This window comes from Staurois parvus, unplaced genomic scaffold (genome assembly GCF_062004578.1).
Source record: "Staurois parvus isolate SC_StPar_1 unplaced genomic scaffold, SC_StPar_1.0 ptg000748l, whole genome shotgun sequence".
Taxonomy (NCBI): domain Eukaryota; kingdom Metazoa; phylum Chordata; class Amphibia; order Anura; family Ranidae; genus Staurois; species Staurois parvus.
Genome location: NW_028318544.1, coordinates 1,018,957 through 1,043,096, shown reverse-complemented (window position 1 = coordinate 1,043,096; position 24,140 = coordinate 1,018,957). Strand labels below are relative to the sequence as shown.

General features: G+C 40.9%; 1 protein-coding gene across 1 annotated transcript in view; it reads right to left on the bottom strand.

The window, feature by feature from the left end:
- Positions 1–24,140, bottom strand: part of MCMDC2 (minichromosome maintenance domain containing 2) — a 38,044-nt gene continuing 13,904 nt past the window's right edge. The window contains exons 2-14 of the mRNA XM_089654255.1: positions 21,785–21,915; positions 21,642–21,701; positions 19,753–19,948; positions 16,087–16,209; positions 15,882–15,989; positions 15,214–15,342; positions 13,106–13,343; positions 9,916–10,121; positions 9,663–9,838; positions 6,239–6,418; positions 3,042–3,181; positions 2,788–2,897; positions 1–164 (exon numbers count right to left, since the gene is read on the bottom strand). Of these exons, the coding sequence (XP_089510381.1) occupies positions 1–164; positions 2,788–2,897; positions 3,042–3,181; positions 6,239–6,418; positions 9,663–9,838; positions 9,916–10,121; positions 13,106–13,343; positions 15,214–15,342; positions 15,882–15,989; positions 16,087–16,209; positions 19,753–19,948; positions 21,642–21,701; positions 21,785–21,915 (1,961 nt within the window). The remainder of the gene's footprint in view (positions 165–2,787; positions 2,898–3,041; positions 3,182–6,238; positions 6,419–9,662; positions 9,839–9,915; positions 10,122–13,105; positions 13,344–15,213; positions 15,343–15,881; positions 15,990–16,086; positions 16,210–19,752; positions 19,949–21,641; positions 21,702–21,784; positions 21,916–24,140) is intronic.

Genomic DNA, 24,140 nt, shown 5'->3' with positions numbered 1-24,140 from the left:
TTATTCTTCAGAGATAGAAGCAGCTGCTGGTCCATATGTCATAATGAACTGTAAAAGCTGGCACTGGTATTCTCTTAGGTAATTATCTCGCTGACACAAACTACTCTCATCCACCAGCTCAACTGGAAACAAAGGATGATGGGATACAGAGAACACAGCGCTGCCTGCATGAAAAGACAGGTCTTTAAATCAGTTCTATAACTTCACTTTTGAAACTAAACAGATGAAAAACATTGAGTTATAGACTTTGAATACTTTCTTTTAAATAGGAGCATGAGATGCCGCTCCAGAATATTGTGTTTTGTTTTGTTTTTTTTAAAGATTACCTGGAAACAAGAGATACTATAGCAATTTGTGAGATTCTAGATTAGTTTGCAATGGATAGTATGATGAAACATGTTGTAATATGTTAAAAATCTTATGCTGAAAAATAGCTTTTCTGTCAAATGGTGTATCACTAAACAAAGTTCAGCTATGCTCTGGCCTGATTTATTTCTAAGTTAAAGGCTAAGTTCACCTTTCAGGAAGAAATTATAAATGCATATATTTTTGCAGAAAAGGGAGCCTGCAAAGCATTGCACTGGTGGCATGTGGGGCAGTGCCCGGCTCCTGCAGACACATCCTCCAGCTTTCTTGCCTTTAATTCTGTACAGGCTTTCTGATAAAAAGCTGAAAGAAGGGTCAGTGGAGTATTAGGGTGCTCATGAGTGCCCTCAGAGTCTATCGAAAACTGCACAACAGGATGTTGTGGGTGTGATTCCATAATGCCTTAAGCTGGGAATACACTGACCATATTTGTCTGAAACCGGTCTACTTGGCAGGAACCAGCCAACTTTTGGCCCATATGTACAGGTCCCTGTCTCATGACTGGCTTCTGTCGAACAGTCATGTTGGAAAACCAGCCTCTGATCAGCGCTCGCAGCCAGTGGATTCTTGTGTCCTGGGTGGGTAGGGGAGATCACGCACTAACATCACTTGAGTTAGTATGGCGATCTGTAATTCTTTTTTTTTTTTTTTTTTTCAGCCTGCTGGATTGAATGAAAAAAAATACTTGTGTTCTGAGAAACAGGCATTTCTCATTTTGTCATGCCTACCCTTCCCAGGCCTAGCAAGTCAACCTCCAGGAGAGTATATTATTGCATTGAAAAGGTTTTTTTTTTTCTTTTTTCCCCAGGTGTAAGCCTCAGATATTTCCTCAATGGTATGTCCTGGGATGCAGTCTGGCTTTGGCCTTGGCCATTCTGTTTCAGAGACCAAGATGACCTCTTAAACAGAATGACCACCTTGTCTTCTGAAAATTAAAAAAACTGACAGGGATACTCTATCCAAAATGAAAAAAGGTTTTGTCTTTAGTTCTGCTTAACCTTTTCCTACTCTATCCAGAATGAAATAAAATGTTTTGGCTGGAGTTAGGCTTTAACTAAAAGTCTGCACCTGATCTCTTTATCTGAGAAAATGCACCATCTGCCAGTATGTTCTTTCTTCTGTTTTCAAAAGCCTGTTAGTATAGATCAGACTTTTTAACATGATGGAACCCTTGAAATACCTTTCTGGTCTCAGGGATTCCCTGCTAATAATTTGAAATCTACAGCTCATGGTACATTAGTTTAATGGTTAAAAGGAAGTATGCGCCTCACAGTTAGGGTCAGTAGCAAGACTCCCCCCTTACAAAGAGATGAAAAGATCAAGGGTGTCAGCAGTCACCCATTTGAAAAGCAGAAGTTGCTCATTGGTATAGCAACCACTGGAGAAATCCTAGGGTTCCACAGAACCCAGGCTGAGAGGCTGGTATAGATGAAATGATTGAAGGTTGCATGAAAGAGCCTCATTTCAAATATATCTTATTCTTGTGGGTAGGCCGATATTTACATTTAAGACAATATAATGGTGTTTTACAAAGAATGCTGCAACATACACATCATTAAAGCACTTAATCTAATGTACACAACCCACTTTGGTTGAAGCCATTTTACCTATGAATACTCGACTATCAAAATCAGAAATCAAGAGGTTTCATGTTGCCTGACACACTAATGGGGCATTTTTATAAAATGGTGAATTTGACGTTCAGCGAACTTTCACAGGTGAATCTTTCAGGTGCACGTGTTGGTTTTTTTTTTTGTTTTGTTTTTTTAAGTACAGTAGTTGATTCACCATGAGAGAATGTTTGTTGAAATTCACATTCACTATTTTATAAAGACCCCAACAAACTGTTGACTCCTGTAGCTTATTGCTACCCTATACACAGTCCATAAGTGTCTTATGGTGATTGAAAGAGTCAGAATACCTTTTTCCAAAAACAAAAATGCTGAATTTTACTGTTAACCAGTCCGTAGATGTGGTGGCTGCAGCAGTTTTTATTTTTCATGTTAAGCTTAGCAAGTACTTCCTGTGAGATGAAAATACATAAAAAAACAACTTTTTATCTTTTGTAAACAAATAATTCCATCAATCCATATATAATGGAGATAAACAAGGCATACAGTAGAAAAATTAACATAGCTATAAAAAGGACAGGAAGTGTTATTTGGGGGGATTATTAGGTGAAAATAAAGGGAAAACGCCTGAAGAAAACACATGCAGCCACTACATCTAACGACTTTGTAAACTAATATGTTTAATTTTTGTTCTTGGGTTTGGCTATCAAGCAGTAAGGTAACAGTGGATGCGTATGATGGAAATTATATCTATTTAACCCATCTACCTACCCTAGGTTTAATCCTTTATCATGTATATATCATACTTTTATACATATGTCATATTAATTGCAGAGAAAAAAACATTTACCATGTTTCAGGGTAAGAGAAACTTCAAATAATAAAATGGCAACCAAAGCATCTTCTTCTGTCACTTCCCTTCTTAAACTTAACTTTGTGTGGGCTTCTGACATTGAAGATCTAAAAAAAAATGTGATATTATTGGATGAAGGATTCTATGACATTTTTCTTGTAATTATCCTCCCTCTTCACAATAAGCACTCCTTGTTTCACATGTACATGTATCTTTAGTGTTGATTATGTTATAATATAGAAAGTACTCACAGGTGTCTCAATGCTGATGCTGAGATTTTAGATCCACTACTGTCTGTCCTTATCCTTCTGCTTGCCAAATAATAACTCTGGAGTAACGTTTCGGCCCTGGAGCTAAATGTCACCTTTAAACTCTTTGCATAGGAAATTAGCTAAACATGTAAAACACAGCCAATGATTTATTCAAATGCAGAGTGTTAATTAGGTTACTGGTATTATATTTCTTTTTTACAAAAAACAATTTTTATTGAGAAATAAGGCACAAAGGTAACATATACAGGTTATAATCGGTTCATGTATACAATTTAGTAAATGTCCGTATCCCTAAGGGGATGTACATCTGAAGCATATTGAATGTCAACAATTAACATGGCTTGAAGTAAAAGAGATTTAGACGAGTGAAACAGAGAAAGAGGAGAACATACGTGTGAAACCCTTTTAAGTTGCATTACTGAAATAAATGAACTTTTGCACGATATTCTAATTTTTCGAGTTTCACCTGTATTCCAAGCACGAATCTATGTATCATGATGTGAACAGAACGGTTGGGTACAGAGATCAGCCAATCCTCATATGATCATCTTCAGATAGAGAGTGATGTAATGCAAAACGAAGTAGGAGGGTGGTGGAAATAGCAAATGATGAGGCATCTACCCCTAGGGGCGGAAGCTAAGAAGCTGAAGTTGTATCTATGGGTCAACTGATGTTCTAAGTTCATCTAGACTTAGAAAAATTTGGGGAAATAAATTTGAGAAAATAGGATATAGCGTGAAAAAGAGAGAGAGGGAGAGAGGAAAGAAATAGGGGGGGAGAGAGAAAGAGAAAAAAAAAAGGGGAGGGGGTAGATGTAGGGGGGAAGAAGAGGAGGCAGCTGCAACTGCTCCGGGTCAAACCATACAAAACAATCAGAGTAGTAGTCAGAGGTCTCATCTGGTAGTCTAGGTAAGCATGTGTAGCAATCTCGTATATAGGTCCGATTCCAATTCTTTATACCGTAATTTTCCAATCTTAGGAAGGCTAGGTGCATGTTACATGTGTGGTGCATGAGCAAAGGGTATTATATTTCTATGTTTATAAACTAAAATGTCTGCTGTAAGAAGCATCCTATGGATGTGATCTACCAACACAACATTCTAGAAAATTGTAAAATTACAGCAGTGTCTCCTCAGCCTGAATTTACCAGCAATCTAGAACAAAGGACTGCTAATCTGCAAAAAAACAATGCAAATACAATGACATGCCTGAAATATTGCAAGAAATTGTACTTTTAGTAATAGGTTTAACAGTTAAATATTATTGAGTAAAGCAGAGTGTACACATTCAGTTTTTTTCATTCAACTAGCGATTTCAAGAGAAAAACTTGACAGATCTCCCCATCAACACAATGGGGTTTATTTACTAAAGCTGGTTCACTCAGAATCTCATGCACTTCTGCATAGAAACCAATCAGCTTCCAGGTTTTATTGCTAAAGCTTAACTGAAGAAGCTGAAGATAGAAGCTGATTGGCTACCATGCACAGGTGCATGAGACTCTAACCAGCTTTATTACATAAACCCCAATATGCGATGCAGGGATCTCTTTCACTGAACTATTGTATTCTGACAGAGGGGACTCCCCCTCTCCAGAATACACTGATCAGTGCTGTAGCCATTGGCTGACCGCGCTAATCGAATGCTGGTTTACCAGCATAACCTTTTGACAGAAGCCTGTAGTTAAACGCCTTCAGTTCGCAGTACACTCGGGCTGATTTTCCATGTATACCATGCTTAAGATTATTATACTTTTTCATATAAAAAAATAATCTGAGCTAATAATCTGAGCTCCATCCAATGACTGGCCTAGGTCTAAGAGGATCAATGTCTGCTGCGAGCAGGAGGAATAATTTCTTCAACCTACCCACTCTTCTCAGGATTTGTTCTAAGGCTGTAACTTTCTAGTGTCTTATGAGATAAAAGCAAGCAGCAGGGGACTGACTTGTCTAGCTGCATAGGCAGAAAGATTCAGCTGAACTTCAAGGTGTGGGTGGCCCAGCCGACACCACCTGGCTTGACAGTATTCAACTGAGAAGTCAAATAAAGAGCTGGGCAGAAAAAAGTCCACTGAACAGCTACTACATACCATCAGCTGCAGTCACTGTCTGGGTATTCTGACAGCTCCAGGTGCTAGCTGTCAGAATGCAAAAGCTGTAGGAGATTCCTTGATGTACACCATTTAGGGCTCTTTCACACAGACATTCCGACTGGGTCCGCCTGCCCGTTTTTCAGGCGCACCGATCAGAATCTCCATTCTCTTCTATGGAGTGATGGATGTAAACAGAAGGGTGTCCGTTTACCCCCACTAACATCCGATCTGATAAAAAGAGACAGATGGGGATCCAATTCCCCTTCCTTCTGTCGGATCGGGTTGGATGAAAATGGACAGGCGGTCCGTTTTCATCCGACCGCCCATTGAGGAGAGCAAATTGCTCTGTCTGCTCAGCAGCAGCCGAGCAGACACAGAGCTGTCATCCGCTTGCTCAGCAGGGATCAGCGGAGAGATCCCCTGCAGAGCAAGCAGATCCATTAAACGGGTCCGCCCTGTGTAAAAGAACCCTTAATGTGGACAGGGGAGTCTATGGATATCTCTAGTTTAGCTCCAGGGCTGAATGAAAGAAAACTTTACATATGTGGCCAGCTATATACTTATCAGTAGATGCTAATTCTGGATTATGCCTGAATAGAGATGGTAGGGAGAATGGGAGATGAAGGTGTTGTCAAAGGGTAGTATCCATGAAATGCAATAAATGCCTTAGCATGCATTTAACACAAAATCATAAGTATGTATATCTGATGTTATCGTAAGGCTATATTCACACTAGTCTGCATGGTAAAACATGGCATTTTGCAGTGCAAGCAATTGTCAGGTGCCGTAGGAAGTGGTGTGCTCATTTTAGCACATTGTCCTGCTTGTTTTTTATTTTTTTTTGTTTAACTTTATTTGAAGAGTCACATCATGTTTGTACTTTGCTGGTGGCTCTTGTGTGAACAGTCAGCATATGTAGTGATTCAGTCAGATTTGTTTATACACCAAAAGAAAAGTAAATGTTATTGGTGTGTTTTTTTCTCTTCGTAGAGGCAGTTTCCAATATTTTATGTTTTAACATTCACATCAGTTATAAAAATAATGTTTAAAAATGAGAGATGCATAAATGGTTGATTTTTTTTGTTACCTCTTCAAAGTCTTGTGTGGTGAACTGTTCAGATGCAGGGCAGAGAGGTGATCCAGGATTTACTGCTCTTAGCAGGCTGTGTTGTACTAGAGGTACAGTTGGGTGACTGAGAGATGACTCATTGCAGTAAACCAACATTCCAAATGCATCCATGACACTGACGGGTATCATACTTAAATCCTGAATAAGTAAAGTTCTCATGGTAACCATACAACAGATTTACAAACGTATACACGTCTCTGACATGAAATATACTGTATAGCTTCCTGGGAAATTGCTTAGGTTTCTTGTAATATGTGGACCACCATTGGATTAGATATTGCACATCCAAAAGATATGCTGAAGTTGGGCAGGGCCGGAGCTACCTCTATGCAGGCTAGGTTGCCACCTTGGGCACAGCCATAGCAGCTGGTTTTCCCTGTTCCCTACTGGCTTCCTAACACTCCGCTGACTTTCCCACACAGTCCACCAATGTTCCCACATACTGCACCGATGCTCCGCATACCACTGCAGGATTGGATGATGTTAGCTGGAAACTTCAGCCTATCCATGAAGAAGAAGTATCTAGCCAATGCAGTGCTGTGCTGCGTGCAATATTGCTTCCTCCTAGCTCCCCAGTCATTCTCCTCATGGAGCTAATGTTAAGGAGGTGAGAAAGCATCCCTGCACAGGCTTTTTTTGGGAGAGGGGGTGCAAGTAGCTGGTCTTGCTTGGGGCGCAAAATAGTCTGGCACTGGCCCTGGGGTTGTTTTTTACTACATCTGCGGGGCTGGATCATATGATTATATTGTAGGGACCCTGCCATAAGCTGGAATGTACCTAACACATTTTAGTGTTTGAAGGCTTTTGTGGCCAGTGTTTCTGGCTGTAGCAAGCCAGAGCATTCTTTGTTCATCTTACATTGTGTCTGTTGGATTTCTTCTAAGCCCAGGATATTGACGGTATTGCCTGCTACTGGGGAGTGTTCTTCAGTAGATGGTGAGAAGTTTTAACCTATTGGGTTATGAATATCTATTCTCCCTTTGACACTCACTGAGGAGTTTATTACAATGATGTGGGCTGGGGAGTAGATAAACATTTGGAGTGACTGTGGAGGGACTCCATGTGAGATTAGTGTCCTTATCTCCCAGGTCTGCTGTCTGGGGAGGATGCCTGTGTGTAGTAGAGGTTCAACACTGGTCCTCAAGGCCTTTTGCCTGGAGGAGCAATCCAGAGTCCATGCTCAAGGAATCTGAGCTGGCCTGGAGAATCAAGACGATGGCAGCATGATGGAGCATATTCAGAGGAGTCTGCTGTGCGTAAAAATGTCCAGGAGAGCTTAGGGGAAGCTTGCTGCCAGATGCATATTGCATGGAGGCTTCAACTCTTTAAGATATCTGTGATTGCTCACCTTGGGCCTGAGAACCAGTTCCTATTAGAAGGCTGCTACTGCTGTAACTAGGGTCACCAATAATGGTACTTAAAGGATCCATTGTTTTTGGGAGGATGCTCCTGAAGATTTTAGGGACACCAATTAGTTGCTCTTAAAGAGATCAAAATGTAACTGGTAGGCTGGCACTGAGACATAATAACCACCACCACGTTTGCTGCTATTAAGAAGGCCTGATGTGTTTTTGATGATTTTGGGTATCCCATACCCCAAACCCTCTCTCCTTAGACACTGAGCCAATAACAATTGGCAAAAAACCTTTGGAGTCCTTGAAGCCTGTTTGTTTGCTGCCGCCAGTGGGTTGGTAAATATCTGAGTGCAGCTACACAGTAGATCACTGTTAGAAAGGCAGGAGAGCCTCGTAAAATCCGGCAATTCCTTTCAGGTCAGTGCTACAATAGTAAATGCTACCCCCCCCATTTAGCATTTTAAAAAATGCCCAACAAGAGACCTGGCAAGAATCATTTGTTTATGATGATACTCCATGCACACTGGGTGTTTTAATAATGCTGGTAACGTTAGCTGTTAAAAACGTGATTTTTTTTTAGCATTTTTGCAGTAGCGTTTAGCCACTTTTTTTCACATTTGCGGTTTTTAGCACTAAAAAAATTTTTTTTTGCTTATAAAAACATCCAAAAACGACGGTTTGCCATGTTAGAGCGTTTTTACAGCTAAAAAACTCCTCTAGAAACCCACTAGTTCTGGGGCTTTTTTCCAGCCAAAAAACACCCCTGCCAAAAACCGCTGATTACAGTCTATGCATGCATGGAAACATAGGATAACATGCTGGGAAGTTTACTGGCTGTAGAAAAAAAAATGCCAAAAGCCAAAAACAGCAGCTGTAAAAACGTCCATTGTACATGAGGATTTATAGTTATTATATGTTTTGGGGATTAAATGAAGAAAGCCTAGATTCCTTTAGGCCCTGTTCACATGAGGTGATTTCAAATTGGGGCAGAACGCATACGTTTCAGTGACATTATTCTTTAATAGCATGCCAAGTGTGGTGCAATTCTGGCATGATTGTCGCAAGACAGAAGTGTGTGGCAATCGTGGAAAAACATACAAAGCAGTATCTTCTTTTGGGTGACAAGCGTGCTTAAGGCAGTCCATTGAAGTGAATTTACTTATGCTTGGCACGCATTTCTGCATGCAAATCACGCTTTAAAAATCACAAGCAGCCTTGGGAAGTTTAAAATATATAGTGCTGACTCCTGTTTCCCCCGCTGCAGGACAGAGGAGCTAGATGGACTTATGCTCACAAGCTTTCATCAAGTACAAGGTTTGTCCTGTGGTCCATGGAAATGTATTATGGACGACTGAGTGTATGGATGAGTATCATTCCCTTTAAAGTATAACTAAAGGCAAACATTTTTTAGTTTTGGATACAGGAAGATTAGGACACCTGTTAGTTTTTTATTGCTGTCTGTGCCCCCATCAGGGGGATCCACACTCTCTATTTGTTATGTTTACCATTGTCAGTGAACGTAATAGAAAACCTTGAATTTTGGGTTGTCCCAAGGACAGCAATAAAGGGGAAATCTTCCAATGGGGACACTAGTTCTAGTGACCCTGGTGACAATTGGGAATTCCTTCACTTTGAAGGGATTTTCTCTCACTTCCTGTGTTGGCTATGGGACAGGAAGTGAAATCTCCCCAAACACAGATAGCAAAAATAAAACTGACAGGAGTTATAACCCTTCCTTACTCTATCCAAAATGAAATAAAAATGCCCTTTGTTCTACTTTAATTATTATAAGTTAATTTTAGGCAGAAGTGCTCACCATCAAGTACTCCTGTATGTAAAAGTCCTGTATTCTTTGACTACAAGATAAACTCTGAAACACACAGTATACAATGCTAAATGCCGGCAACCCCTTTTTGCTAATTTGCTACCATTTTTTTTTAATAATTCTTTTTTATCATGGGTATGTGTTCTTTGCAGACCATTCTTCACATTATGATGATATTCCATGCACACTGGGCGTCACTTACCATCTGTCCAATAAAGGTGTTTTCTCTTAAATTGCATTTCCTTAAATTGCATTTCTTATAAGAGAAATCTGCATATGCCCAGAAATTACACTGAAGAGGTATAAATATCTGGTGATCCACATCTACTCCATATTTCTTCCCAGGTATGAACATGGCTGTGTTTCTACTCTCCAAAACTATGGAAAAAACACTATTAGCAGCTCATCATTGGGAATCACCGGGACTGATTGCAATTTCATTATTTTATAGTTACCCGACTTCAAATGGTCAAGCTGGTCTTTTTTATGTGAATTTATATCTCCAATAAAGCAGGCTCCTCCTTTTGCCATTAAGGCACTGCCAGCATGGATGATAGCAGTTCCTGTCCCATGTTCATCTTTTCTTACAGTAGCAAAGATGTCATTAAAAGGCGTATGTCGGACTCCACGTGGTAGAAGGGACACACTGTAACTCATCAGCCTGAAAAACAGATTTTATCTTCCCATTTTTTATTGTAATACTTTATTGTAACACATTTCCCCTATTTTTGTAGAAGGAATCAATGTACACATGCAAATGAACAGTGAATATATTCAGAAGTTGGACATAGAGATTTTATGAACTAAATTCCTTTGAAAGAAAATAACAAAAATAAGGAAAATAAGGAATATGGGTGTATAATAGCTCTGAGATTAATTGAGAACTTTACTCTTTTTAAGTACTATTATTATTATGAATTGACCTAAATAAATACACAAAAACCACAATGCAATTCCTTTAACATAAGATATGGGAAATGATGAAGCTGGGTTTTAACTAGCATGGAATAAACATTCTCTCACACTAATAAAGTGTATTTAATAAGCATTTGTACATTTTAATGGGAAAGGAAAACAATAACAATGAACTTCTCTTATTTGCTGAGATTTGGTCTGTTAAATATAGAATTGAAAGTGTTTTATTATATCTGTCCGATACATGCAAAAAAAAAATACCTGTTGATATTTTCAGAAAGTTTGTTAGCTGAGAAGTTGCTTGTGCCCTCTGCCTGTGACTAATATCAGCTACATTGTTTTCATCTACAGTGAGGAACAGAAGTATTTTAACACCCTGCGATTTTGCAAGTTCTCCCACTTAGAAATCATGGAGGGGTCTGAAATTCACATTGTAGGTGCATTCCCACTCTGAGAGACAGAATTTAAAAACAAAATTCAGGAAATCACATTGTATGATTTTTAAAGAATTTATTTGTCTTGCACTGCTGAACATAAGTATTTGAACACCTGAGAAAATCAGTGTTAATATTTGGTACAGAAGCCTTTGTTTGCAATTACAGAGGTCAAACGTTTCCTGTAATTCTTGACCAGGTTTGCACACACTGCAACAGGGATTTTGGCCCACTCCTCCACACAGATCTCCTCTAGATCTGTCAGGTTTCGAGGCTGTCGCTGAGCAGCACAGAGTTTCAGCTCCCTCCAAAGATGTTCTATTGGATTTAGGTCTGGAGACTGGCTAGGCCATTCCAGAACCTTGATATGCGTCTTACGGAGCCACTCCTTGGTTATCCTGGCTGTGTGCTTTGGGTCGTTGTCATGTTGGAAGACCCAGCCATGACCCATCTTCAATGCTCTGACTGAGGGAAGGAGGTTGTTGCTCAAAATCTCACAATAAATGGCCCCATTCATCCTCTTCATAATACAGTGCAGTCGTCCTGTCCCCTTCGCAGAAAAGCACCCCCAAAGCATGATGTTACCACCCCCATGCTTCACAGCAGGGATGGTGTTCTTGGGATGCAACTCATCCTTCTTTTTCCTCCAAACATGACGAGCGAAGTTTAGACCAAAAAGTTCTACTGTGGTCTCATGTGACCAGATGACTTTCTCCCATGCCTCCTCTGGATCATCCAGATGGTCATTGGCAAACTTCAGACAGGCCTGGACATGTGATGACTTGAGCAAGGGAACCTTCCATGCAATGCATGATTTGAAACCATGACGGCGTAGTGTTCTAGCGACAGTGACCTTTGAGACTGTGGTCCCAACTCTCTTCATGTCATTGACCAGCTCCTCCCTTGTAGTTCTGGGCTGATTCCTCACCTTTCTTATAATCAGTGATACCCCACTAGGTGAGATCTTGCATGGAGCCCCAGTTTGAGGGAGACTGACAGTCGTCTTTAGCCTCTTCCATTTTCTAACAATTGCTCCAACAGTTGATCTATTTTCACCAAGCTGCTTGGCAATTGCCAAGCCTTGTGGAGGTCCACAATTTGGTCTCTGGTGTCTTTTGACAGCTCTTTGGTCTTGCCCATGGTAGTAGTTGGTGTCTGACTGACTGTGGGGTGGACAGGTGTCCTTAAAGAGCTCAGACAGGTGCTACTAAGTTAGATTAATGAGTAGAGTAGAGGTGGACTTTTTAAAGGCACAGTAACAGGTCTTTGAGAGCCAGAATTCTTGCTGTTTCTTAGGTGTTCAAATACTTATGTTCAGCAGTGCAAGACAAATAAATTCTTTAAAAATCATACAATGTGATTTCCCGAATTTTTTTTTTTAATTCTGTCTCTCAGAGTGGGAATGCACCTAAAATGTGAATTTCAGACCCCTCTATTATTTCTAAGTGGGAGAACTCGCAAAATCGCAGGGTGTTCAAATACCTCTGTTCCTCACTGTGTCTCTGAAGACTACAGAACCACAGCCTTCTGTGTTATGAAGACATGGAGAAGATGCTGTATTCCTATTCTGTTTCTTTTGTTCAGTGGTCTCAAAATTGCGGCCCGGGGTCCAGATGCGGCCCTTTTCTCGCCTTTATCTGGCCCTTAAGCCACTTTTCCTCCCACTGATACAAGACACTATTCCTCCCACAGACACCAACAATGGGACATAATTCCTGCTACTGACATCAGCAATGGGGCCCTATTCTCCCACTGACACCAACAACAAGTCCCTATTCTCCCACTGACACTAACAACAGGGCACTATGCCTCCCACTGACACCAATGATGAGGCACTCAAACTGACACCAGCAATAGGGCATTATTCCTCCCACTGACACCAGCAATTGGAGCACTATTCCTCCCACTGACAGCAGCAATGGGGCACTATTCCTCCCACTGACAGCAGCAATGGGGCACTATTCCTCCCCCTAATACCAAAGCTGCATTGTTTACGTCCACTGACACCAGGACAATTTCAACTCCCAATGGCCACAGACTGGCCCCCCTAAAGTCTGAAGGACAGTAAACTGGCCCTTTGTTTAGAGAGTTTGGAGACCCCTGCTTTTGTTATACAGAGAGGGGAGGGAGCATTGTCATCCTAGGGCAGGAAGTGTATTACTGGCAGAATCACCAAGTGAAAATAAAACAAAACTTGAAAAAAAGAGAATTAATGCAATCACCACAATTAAGGACTGGTAACCTGCAATATATTACATTTTTGCTTTTGGGTTTAGACACAGTTTATTGAAGATACCTCTCCACAATCAGTGTATCACTTGTCACTACTAAAAGGTCTATGATATTTCCAATGTCTTCATCTTCATTACATGTTTGCACAAGGCTGAGTAGCACACAGAGTTTAAGCGTATTGTAAGTCCCCACCGGGACAACTTGTGAAGCAAAAATATTTGCAAGTACTCCTGTGAAAATCCATGGGGAACCAAAGGTCTTTAGGTAAAGTTCTCGAATTGGCTCACTTATGGTCAGAGAACCTAGTGAGTAAATCAAAATATAAATATATCATCATAAGGTGTAGGCAGTTGTTACATTCAGGAACTTTCTTGTACAACATACTCTACAACATACTCTTTGTACATTAAATGTAAGATCATTCACAACTGACATTTCAGTTTAAACTAAATGCCTTAAGAGTGAATCTGTCTGGTAGCTATGGTGAACTAAAATGATAACATTTGCACACCTAAGTACCAAGTTCCACAAAGATGTTATGGCCAGAACTCAAGTCTCTTGCTCTAGAAAGGTTGGGGGAAAAAGAAAAGGCAACAGGGAAAAAGAAAAGGCAACAGGAAAAAGAAAAAAAAGTGCAAATACAAGACGTCTCTCTGTTTTGCACACAAATCTTCCATCTCATCCAGGCTCCAGGAGTCTGGTTATACTAAGCAGATGGTACAGGGTCCCATGAGAGAACACTAAATGTTTCAGAGTGTTGATCCCAATTGCTGGAGATGCAGGGGCACGCTGCTCCATATTTTTTGTTCAAGCCCACACATCTGACCTTTCTGGCTTGAAGTCTGTGCCCTAATTTCAGAATTTATTGGACTATCCCTTGCAGACAATCCTACGAACATTAGTTTACTCACAAGGTGGAAATACCACAATTCTTTGGTAATACATCTTATCAAGGCCATCAGGATCTGTATCCCTTCTCAGTGGAAATCCCGCATGGCTCCTATGATTGGTCAGTGTGTTAAGACAGTATATAACATTGTGAAAATGGAAGACCTTATGATGTCTCTTAGGAAGCAGGAGGACTGTTTTCACAAGATATGGTTCTGTTGTACCCAATTCAAATTCTCAGATAAATGCAATAAAATAATGGGAACCTATCTCTTAGATGATGGGATTGTAGAACACATTTTATTTCTCCTCCCTAAACCTCACTCCACCCTTACGTCCCACAACCCAATTCCATGCCACATTTTTTTCTGCCACCCCTTTCTTCTCTCTCTCTTTTCTCTTCACTCTACTCTTCACATCTGTGTTCAACTCATTTCCACTTCTAACCCAAACCAAACAATTTAAATAAAACCTTTTTTTGTCCTGGCTGGTGACATGCATTTCTATCTCCTTCAGCAGACCAATTACATGATACTTAACCCTGGGCTATTCTCCATTATTTATTTACCTGTAATACCTTTTATGTCAAAGCTCACCTGCGCATCCTCATCCAAAGATCACCTCTACACCTCCTGTCCAAAATTCACCTCTCTACCCTGTCCACAACTGTTGGCAGCCCAGCTCTGCTCCCCTGTCTGCAACTCTCCTCTGCACCCCTGTCTGAAGTTCACCTCTGCTTACTTCCACCTCTCACCTCTGCATCCCTGGCCATTGCTAACCAATGTCCACAGCTCACCTTTGCACCCCCTGACCTCTGAACACTTCCCCTCTTGCACAACTCACCTCTGCACCTCTGACCCCAGATCACCTCTGCACACTTACCCCCTTTTACATTTCACCTCTGTGCCTCCAACCATAGCTAACCCCTGTCAACAGCTAAATGACAGTAAATACTGTAGCAGTAAGCACAGAGCCAGTGCCAAAGGTGAAAATCCCTGCCTGTAATCATAACACCGTCCTAACTGAGATGAATATGCTTTTGTATAATGTGATCCTAGGCTCTGTAATTCTAGTAATTCTGAAATGGTATACTTGTCTGTATAGCTATATTACTGTGTTGTTGCCTTGGAAGTCTAAAATAACAATTGCAGTATAGGGATGTGATGTTAGTTATAAGAAACATTCCTTATTTATTTATCTATTTACTCACTGATGCAATATATATACAGTATATGAACATAGTATATTATGAAACCATTTATTCCCAGAAGGTACTGCACTTACTTTCTGCTATGTACTGATGAATATTATTTGCTTCTATGCAAATAGAAAGTTGAGAATCATTAGGCCCACATACTGGAATTCCTACTACTCTATACCTTCCCCCTATTTTCATCCTGTTAATTAACTCATCTACAAGAAAAAGAAAATAAATGTTCTTCAGATTATATGATTTTGAATGTTCAGTGCAGGTATTAAAGACGCTCACAATTGGAAAAACAAGATCAAAATGCATGTAACCTGATGTAATGTAAGTTTAGAGTGTCCATTTACACTGCAACGTGTTGGTATGCTGTGTTTCTGTGTTTTAGCATGCACTTTTCTCCTTACTTCCTGGAACATGCAAAGGGTCTACGGCGTGTCACAGGAGCCAAAGTAGGACGGGCCTCCTGTTTTACCTGTGGACTGAAGTGCGTTGCTTTGCGCTAACACGCATCACAATGCATGTCCTTGCACTAAAAAAAAGTGGGGCTTGCTCTACTGCAAAATGACTCATATCAGCGCAAAGTATCAGTGTGAATTTCTCCAATTCAAATACATTATTTATAGATTTTGCTTTGGCATGCACTGAAATAAATGTGCCAACACATCTGGTGTAAAAGGACCCTAATGGTGATTACTATTTTTAGCAAGTGGGAACATAAAGGACCAATAAATACAAAAGACTTTACCTCTGATGTAAACAGCATATGACTGGAAGCGGCTTTTCTGAGGGGTTGCATAATGTCCCTGGAGAACACGTAATGACTTTGCATCTGTTAACTCAACCACCTGTTTATCTGAGTACATGTTGTAAAAGTGAACTTGATTTTTTGTCTAAAGACAAATATTTAAGCTATTGTGAAATACTTAAAACTTCTAAAGCATAGCACATACCACCAAGAACTCTATACTTCATATCTTCCTTTAGTGGCGATGAGCATAAATCGCACATAAACTCCTGTCCTACAGTGGCTAATTCCGTAGCCCCAGGTATGTGGACTCGAATATACTGAAAATCTAATCATAAAAATGTAATTAGTAAAGTGCATTAGGATGACCTTTTTTTTTTTTTTTAAAGCAAACTTGTGTTTGCTAGGGAAAGCAACATGTTTACCTAAATGCTGCCTGCCCCTTCCAGTATGTCTTCACCTTCCCATTTCTACACTGGCAAAAGTGAAGCATAATATCCATATTTAGGTACAGAGCATAATTAGAATTCATAAGGCCCCTTACAGTTTACCTGACAGGGACCTCCCGCTTCCTGCCCTATGGCATTAGTAGAAGAGGTAAGCAGAATTTGGACTGACACTTTGCTGCTTTCTTGCACTCTTCTGGAATGATGCTGCACTTGGGACACCCACAGGCAGCCTCTGCTGGGCCTGTGCCCCCCTGCTTACCCACTCAGGACCAGGCCAGATACAGGATTACTGCCTATACTTCAGTATCAGCAGTCTTGAGCACAGTGATCTGCTATAATTACAGCACGGTGTACAGAGAAATAGTTATTTTAGTCCAGTGCATTGATATAACAGCATTACAGCACAGCTCACAGAGAGAGGTTAATTGCAACACAGTACATTGATATAATAATATTACAGCACAATGCACAGGTGCATATAATAGCACAGGGCACTATATTGGTATTACAGAACAGCACACATAATAGTTCTAACAGCACAGAGAGAGCTATGTAATATAGTATAGTACATTGATATTATAGCATAGTGCACTCATTTAATGGTATTATAGCACTGATCACATGGGCATATTATATAGCACAGTGCACTGATATTCTGGTATTACAGCACAGTGCACACAGGTACACATTCACCAGCCACTTTATTAGGTACACCTTGCTATACCCTCCATATCATTACACCACCACCACCAGCCTGAACCATTGATACAAGGCAGGATGGATCCATGCTTTCATGTTGTTTACGCCAAATTCTGACCCTACCATCTGAATGTTGCAGCAACCAGTCTGCCCATTTTCCTCTGACATCAACAAGGCATTTTCATCAACACAACTGCCGCTCACTGGATATTTTCACTTTTTCTGATCATTCTCCGTAAACCCTAGAATTGGTTGTGCGTGAAAATCCCACTAGATCAGCAGTTTTTGAAATACTCAGACCAGCCCATCTGGCACCAACAACCATGCCAGGTTCAAAGTCACTTAAATACCCTTTCTTTCTCAGTCTGATGCTCAGTTTGAACTTCAGAAAGTCATCTTCACCACATCTACATGCCTAAATGCATTAAGTAGTTGCCATGTGATTGGCTGATTAGTAATTTGTGTTTCCAAGCAATTGAACAGGTGTACCTAATAAAGTGGCCGCTGAGTGTGTATTAGCAGAGTGCACTCATATATTGCTGATAACTTAGCAATGTGTACAGAGAAAGGTATATTGCAGATGAGTACACTGATAAAATTGTTTTACAGGACAGCACACAGAGCTGTATTATAGAAGAGGTATATTTTAGTGCAGTGCACTAATATCATTCTATAACAGTACAGTGCTCTGATATAGGTATCTGATAGTACAGAGTGCACTGATACATTACAGGGCACAGAGGTATATGAAGCTACAGTGCCCCATTAACGATAGATTACTATAGGTGTCAGTGGTGTATCAGTGTATATTATAGTTGGTGATCTCAGTACTGTCAGGGCTCCTCTGCTGCCTGCTCTGCTCTTCTCCATGTCACCCAGCTGCAAGTTCCCAACACTGCTTAGCAGCAAGCAAGCCGATAACAACACAGGAAAGGAACCCCCTCATGTCTCCACCCCTTTGGAGGATCATGGTTTTTTTTTTTAAGCTACGCCTACACTATCCCGTCAGTACTCTACTGTCTGGAAATCTGTAGAAGATTACGGCTAGGTTAGACTCTATATTCTAGTTTACTGTAGAAAATGATAAAGCTTCCAGGCCTCCTGCTGTCCTGGTGGGGCCCTTGATCTGGTACAGGAGGTCTGCCTGTACCAATATCAGTGTCCCTGGTTAGGTGTATAGTTGATCATGTGACTCTCTACTTTCTTCCCACTATGCAGAATTTGGTGCCTGAAGAGCCAATTGGCAGGGCTAAATGCTGTCAGTTGGGGGTTTGGAGAGAGTACTTAGCCCTGCATAAGCTTCAACCAGACCAACTTGATGCTTACACGGGAATTCCTTGCATTGCTGTTGTGGTCAAATGGACCAGGGAAAGGAAGTGAGTATGTTGCTGTTCCCTGCCTAGACAAAATGCAAATTCAATTTAACCATCTTCAGCCACTGGAAGCGGTTCTTTAAAAGTTTGGAATGTCAGAGGCAATGCATGATCATTGTGATTGGCTGTTACAGTGATCACATTATTGAGTCCCATCCCATCTATTGAGCACAAACAAGGAAACTGTAACCAGGAGCTGTTTGTGACACCATGGTCACAGTACTGGGGAAGTCAAGTGAGCATGTTAGGAGAACAAACAAGGAACACTGGCTGTACACAGGGGCGGACTGACAACGCATGGGGCCCCAGGCAATAGGGGATCATGGGCCTTGCCCAAACTCAAAAAAGCCTATGAAAAAGGTACCAGGGACATCTCATGGGGCCCCCTACTGACCCCGGGCCCTCGGGCAGTGCCCGAGTTTCCAACTGGTCAGTCTGCCCCTGGCTGTACACATATGAGTGACAGCTTGGTGTTAAAACCCACCACACTGCTGATACATATATGCGTATGGCCGGTGGGATGCAGTTAAGATTCTAATAAAGAGCAGAATGTAAAACAAAATCACTGTAGAAGATGTTTACCAATTTAACCACACAGTGGGAGAAAGTGTAATGTTGCTGTTATCACTGGCCTTTGGATTAAAGAATAACTAAAGGCAAAGATTTTTTTTTAGTTTTGGATAAAGTGGAGAGGAATTAGAACCCATGTTCATTTTTATTGCTGCCTGTGCCCCCATTAGGAAGATTCACTCTCTCTATTTGTCCTGTTTACCATTATGATTGAAAGTGAAAGTTAAAATAAATCCCAAATTTTGGGTTGTCCCCAAAAAAGTAATAGAGGGGAAATTGTCCAATGGAGGCAATAGTTCTGGTGACCTCGGGATCCCGAAAGAATTCCCTTAATTTGCAGAGATTTCCTCTCACATCCTGTTTGGCTAAAAAAAAAATCTGACAGGGGTTGCAACCCTCCCTTGCTCTATTCAAAATGAAAAAAAAAAAGTTTTGCCTATAGTTCTACCTTAGGTGATTGCCCGCATAATAAAGCATTTGACATAGATGGATGGCCGAGTCCTCCTTGAATATTAAAAATGAATAAAACAGCGGTTTAATTTTGTGGTGCCCAGATATAGTATACTTCCACTTCAACAAAAGATCTCACTGAATATCATCATGTTACTACCACAGTCCTGAGGGGTGAAAAGATTAGTCAATATACCTTAACCAGTTTACTGGGATTTTAGTAGCGCACCAATTTCAGCATGTAGAAAAGTGTGTAATCACTGGACAGGCTTAAGACGGGCTGACTGATAAGTGAAAATTATACATGTAGACTTATATGTGCATTTTTACCTTGAGAAAAAGGACACTTTGTTTCTGAGCAGAGAAATTGTGCTCCTTGAGTGTACTTTGTCACTGTAGATATTGCAGTTACTGTTCCTTCCATCATATAAAGTCTCTGAGACTTGTAGTCTAAGGGGAAGTTGCTTAGGCTTAAACGATAGCCAGGCAATTCAGGCAAGTGCGTTAATTTCAGGACTACATTTATCTGCAGAGAAAGTACACGATTCATTGCTACAAGCACTGCAAAAAGATACAAGAATCAAGTTTAAAGTGTTACTAAACCCAGAACCCTGCATTCACTATATCTGTTCTCCCACAGTACACAGAACATGGAAATGCAATTATTTTAGTAAATATAAATTGGTGATTGGTCAAATGCACTCTCCGAAGAAAAAAAACTCTAGCAATACAGACTAAACTGAGCATGTGCAGCTTGCCTCCATACCTCTGTTCTATCACGGGATATATTGGGGACAGTAGAAGTAGGGGAGGATCAAAGAAGACAGGATCAAACATCCTTTTTACACAATGCAAAGGATTAACCCCTTATGTACCAAAGAAAGTATAAAAAGCATGATTTACTGCACATACAGACTGATTTTACTGTTGTGGGTTTAGTCAGAGCAGCACAGTGGCTAAATGGTTAGCACTTCCGTCTGGCAGTGCTATGGTCACTGGTTTGAATCCCAACCACGGCACCACCTGCCTGGAGTTTGCATGTTCTCCCTGTGCCTGCGTGGGTACTCTGGTTTCCTCCCACACTCTAAAGACATGCTTGTAGGTTAATTGGATCCTGTCTAAATTGGCCTTTGTATTTGTATGTATGAATGTAAGTTAGGGACCTTAGATTGTAAACCCCTTGAGGGTTAGGGACTGATGTGAATGTACAGCATATATGTAAAGCACTGCATAAATTGATGGCGCTATATAAGTACCTGAAATAAATAAATAAAATAAATAAGGGGGTACTACCAGTCCTCCTGTACAGGGCCCAGGCCAGCAGGGATCCCAGGGAGTTGGGTGAACCAGATGTGGGCATGGAGGGGGCAATTACTGGAACCGATCCTCTGTATGGCTCTCTCTGCAGCAGCTGAAAACTGGCTTCTTCTATTCTCCCTTCCACTGGCTTTCAGCTGATGCAGAGAGAGCCATACAGGGGATCTGTTCCAGTAATTGACACACCCATCATCCCCCATGTACACCATACATTTCCCCCTGCTGCCCAGGCCCCCCTGTGTGCCCCCACCCCTGCAGTGCTTCCTGCTTCTCTCGTCTCCTTCTCATCGGCAGCTGTAAGCACACAATAGGATCCTTCATGATGGAGAGTAGAGGATAGGTCCAGTAAAATATGTCACATTTATCAGCCCCTTCCTTCCCTGAATTAACACAGTTAATGATCGGTACCAATCACTCACTGTGTTCATTTATAACTGAAGCATAGTAAACTGTGTACTTTTTTCAGAGGGGTCCCTGTCAGGTTAGCTGTATGGGGCCCTGTTGTTTCTAACAGCAGCCCTGGGTTTATTAACACTTTAATTAAAGGTGTTGAATTACATTTAGATAGAAACCCACACTGAAACAGCTAGAGATCAACAGCATTAAAGGACAGAAGAGAAATCCCCAACTGAAGTTTCTTCAGAAGCTGACCAATGAAAATGAATGAAAGCATATATCAGTGTTCAGTCTCTGCTGGTTGTTGTGCCTAAAATACATTCAGCACTCACAGTCAGTAGGCATCTATAGGTCTCACACATTGATTCAATGTTTTGTGTTAGCTCATCAGTTTCCACAATATGGGTTTGCTGTAGTGAAATTTGCTATACAGCAGCTACATTGATTCAGTTGTTTTCAATGAGTCCGTGGTGAATATTTTATTACCAGCCCTTTAGATTGTCTACCTGTGCTTCAGTCTGGTATTGTTCAATCAAGGAAAGGAGTCTTATTGCAGCATCACATACCTAAAATATGAATAAGCAAGTCTCAGAGTGTAGTATACTATATTACATGATTAAATTATATTTAACGAACATTCAAGCCATACCGATTGGAAGATCTGTGAAGCTCTCAGTGGCTCATGTAGGATATAGTTTCCAAGTGTAGCATTGAGTTCAGTGATGTCTACAGGATTAATGGAGATTACAAATCGGAAAACTGCATAACTGTGTGTAGAGTCTGTCAGGATACAAGCAAATATAATTTAACAACAATATATATTTAGAGGAAACAGTCACAAAAAGAGTAGAGAATGCACAATGCTTATGGTCATAAGAGAAGCTACATGCAGTAACTGAGAACAACTTTTGAAGCAATGGCTTACATGGCTCTACACTATATTGCCAAAAGTATTGGGATGCCTGCCTTTACATGCACATGAACATGGCATCCCGGTTTTAGTCCGTAGGGTTCAATATTGAGTTGGCCCACCCTTTGCAGCTATCACAGCTTCAATTCTTCTGGGAAGGCTGTCCACAAGGTTTAGGAGGGTGTCTATGGGAATGTTTGACCATTCTTCCAGAAGCACATTTGTGAGGTCAGGCACTGATGTTGGATGAGAAGGCCTGGCTCGCAGTCTCCACTCTAATTCATCCCAAAAGGTGTTATATCAGGTTGAGGTCAGGACTCTGTACAGTCAAGTCAAGTTCCTCCACCCCAAACTCGCTCATCCATGTCTTTATGGACTTTGATTTGTGCACTGGTGTGCAGTCATGTTGGAACAGGAAGGGGCCTCCCCAAACTGTTACAAACTTGGTAGCATTAAATTATCCAAAATTTCTTGGTATGCTGATACCTTAAGAATTCCTTTCACTGTCCAACCTCTGAAAAACAACCCCACCCCATAATCCCCCCTCCACCAAACTTTACACTTGGCACAATGCAGTCAGGCAAATATCGTTCTCCTGGCAACTGCCAAACCCAGATATGTCCATGAGATTGCCAGACAGAGAAGCATGATTCGTCACTCCAGAGAACATGTCTCCACTGCCCTACTGCTCATTGGCATTATGCTCTACACCACTGCATCCAACGCTTTGCATTGCACTTGGTGATAAGGATTGGATGCAGCAGCTTGGCCATAGAAACCCATTCTATGACACTCTGTATGCAATGTTGTTGTGCTAATCTGAAGGCCACATGAAGTTTGGTGGTCTTTAGCTATTGACTCTACAGACAGTTGGAGACTTCAGCATGCGCTGACCCCGCTCTGTCATTTTATGTGGCCTACCACTTTGTGGCTGAGTTCTTGCTGTTACCAGTTGCTTCCACTTTGTTATAATACCACTAACAGTTGACCGTGGAATATTTAGTAGCAAGGACATTTCATGGATGGACTTATTGCACAGTTGGCAACCTATCATGGTACCATGCTTGAACTCACTGAGCTCCTGAGAGTGACCCATTCTTTCACAAATGTTTGTAGAAGCAGTCTGCATGCCTAGGTGTTTGATTTTATATACATGTGGCCATGGAGGTGATTGGAACACCTGAATGCAATGATTTGGAGGGGTGTCTCAATGCTTTTGGCAATATAGTGTAAGTATATTAAACTGCTAAATGAAAACTACAAAAATAATTTGCAAATATGGTGAAATGGAGGGATACTTTCAGGGGATACTTTTGCTTTTGTGACAAAAAAATAATTATTCCACCAATTGTCTTTTTTTCACAAAAAAGGTGAACTAACTCCAAATATCTTCCAGACCCTACTGCACCATACTGGTCATGATGCCCCATGTTACTGGTGTAGCGATCTATACACTGTACACTGCAAATAAACAGCCTCAGAAGGAGTATTTATAATAATCCCTTTAAAGGATGGCTCAGTCAGAAGTTTCAATCACACTCTGTTATGTCTCTTAACTAACACATAGGCCCCAAGAATTCTTTTAGCCTGCAACAAGCAGTATCTAATTCTTGTCTTCAGTTTGTTCTCTTATTGTTAAATGTATGCCTATTTACTGTGCAGTACAACACACTGTAAACTGTTAGAAAATATGATGGTGTTATGCTTAAATCTGAACTCCAGAAGGTCAGACACTTTCTATAATGTGCTGGCTTACTGTGAGTTATTCCCAACAAGGTGCATGCCACCTCATGGACTTATCTCTTACAACTGCCAGTTTTACTGAGCACTGGTATTACAGATATCTCTATACTCATGGTGCTCTGACAGGAGAGATATTACTTTTTTATACAACAGCAGCTCTGCCCACACCTCCCCTCTGCTGTTCATTCACAGAAGACTTTGTATTTTGTAAATGGGTTCACATAATACAAAATATTCTATGATTGGACAGGAGGAGGGGAGGGGCCTGCAGAGCTGATGCATGTGACTCTGCAGCTGCTGGAGCTGAGACTAAAAGGTTCACCATCGTAGCACCAGATTACTCCCGGCATGC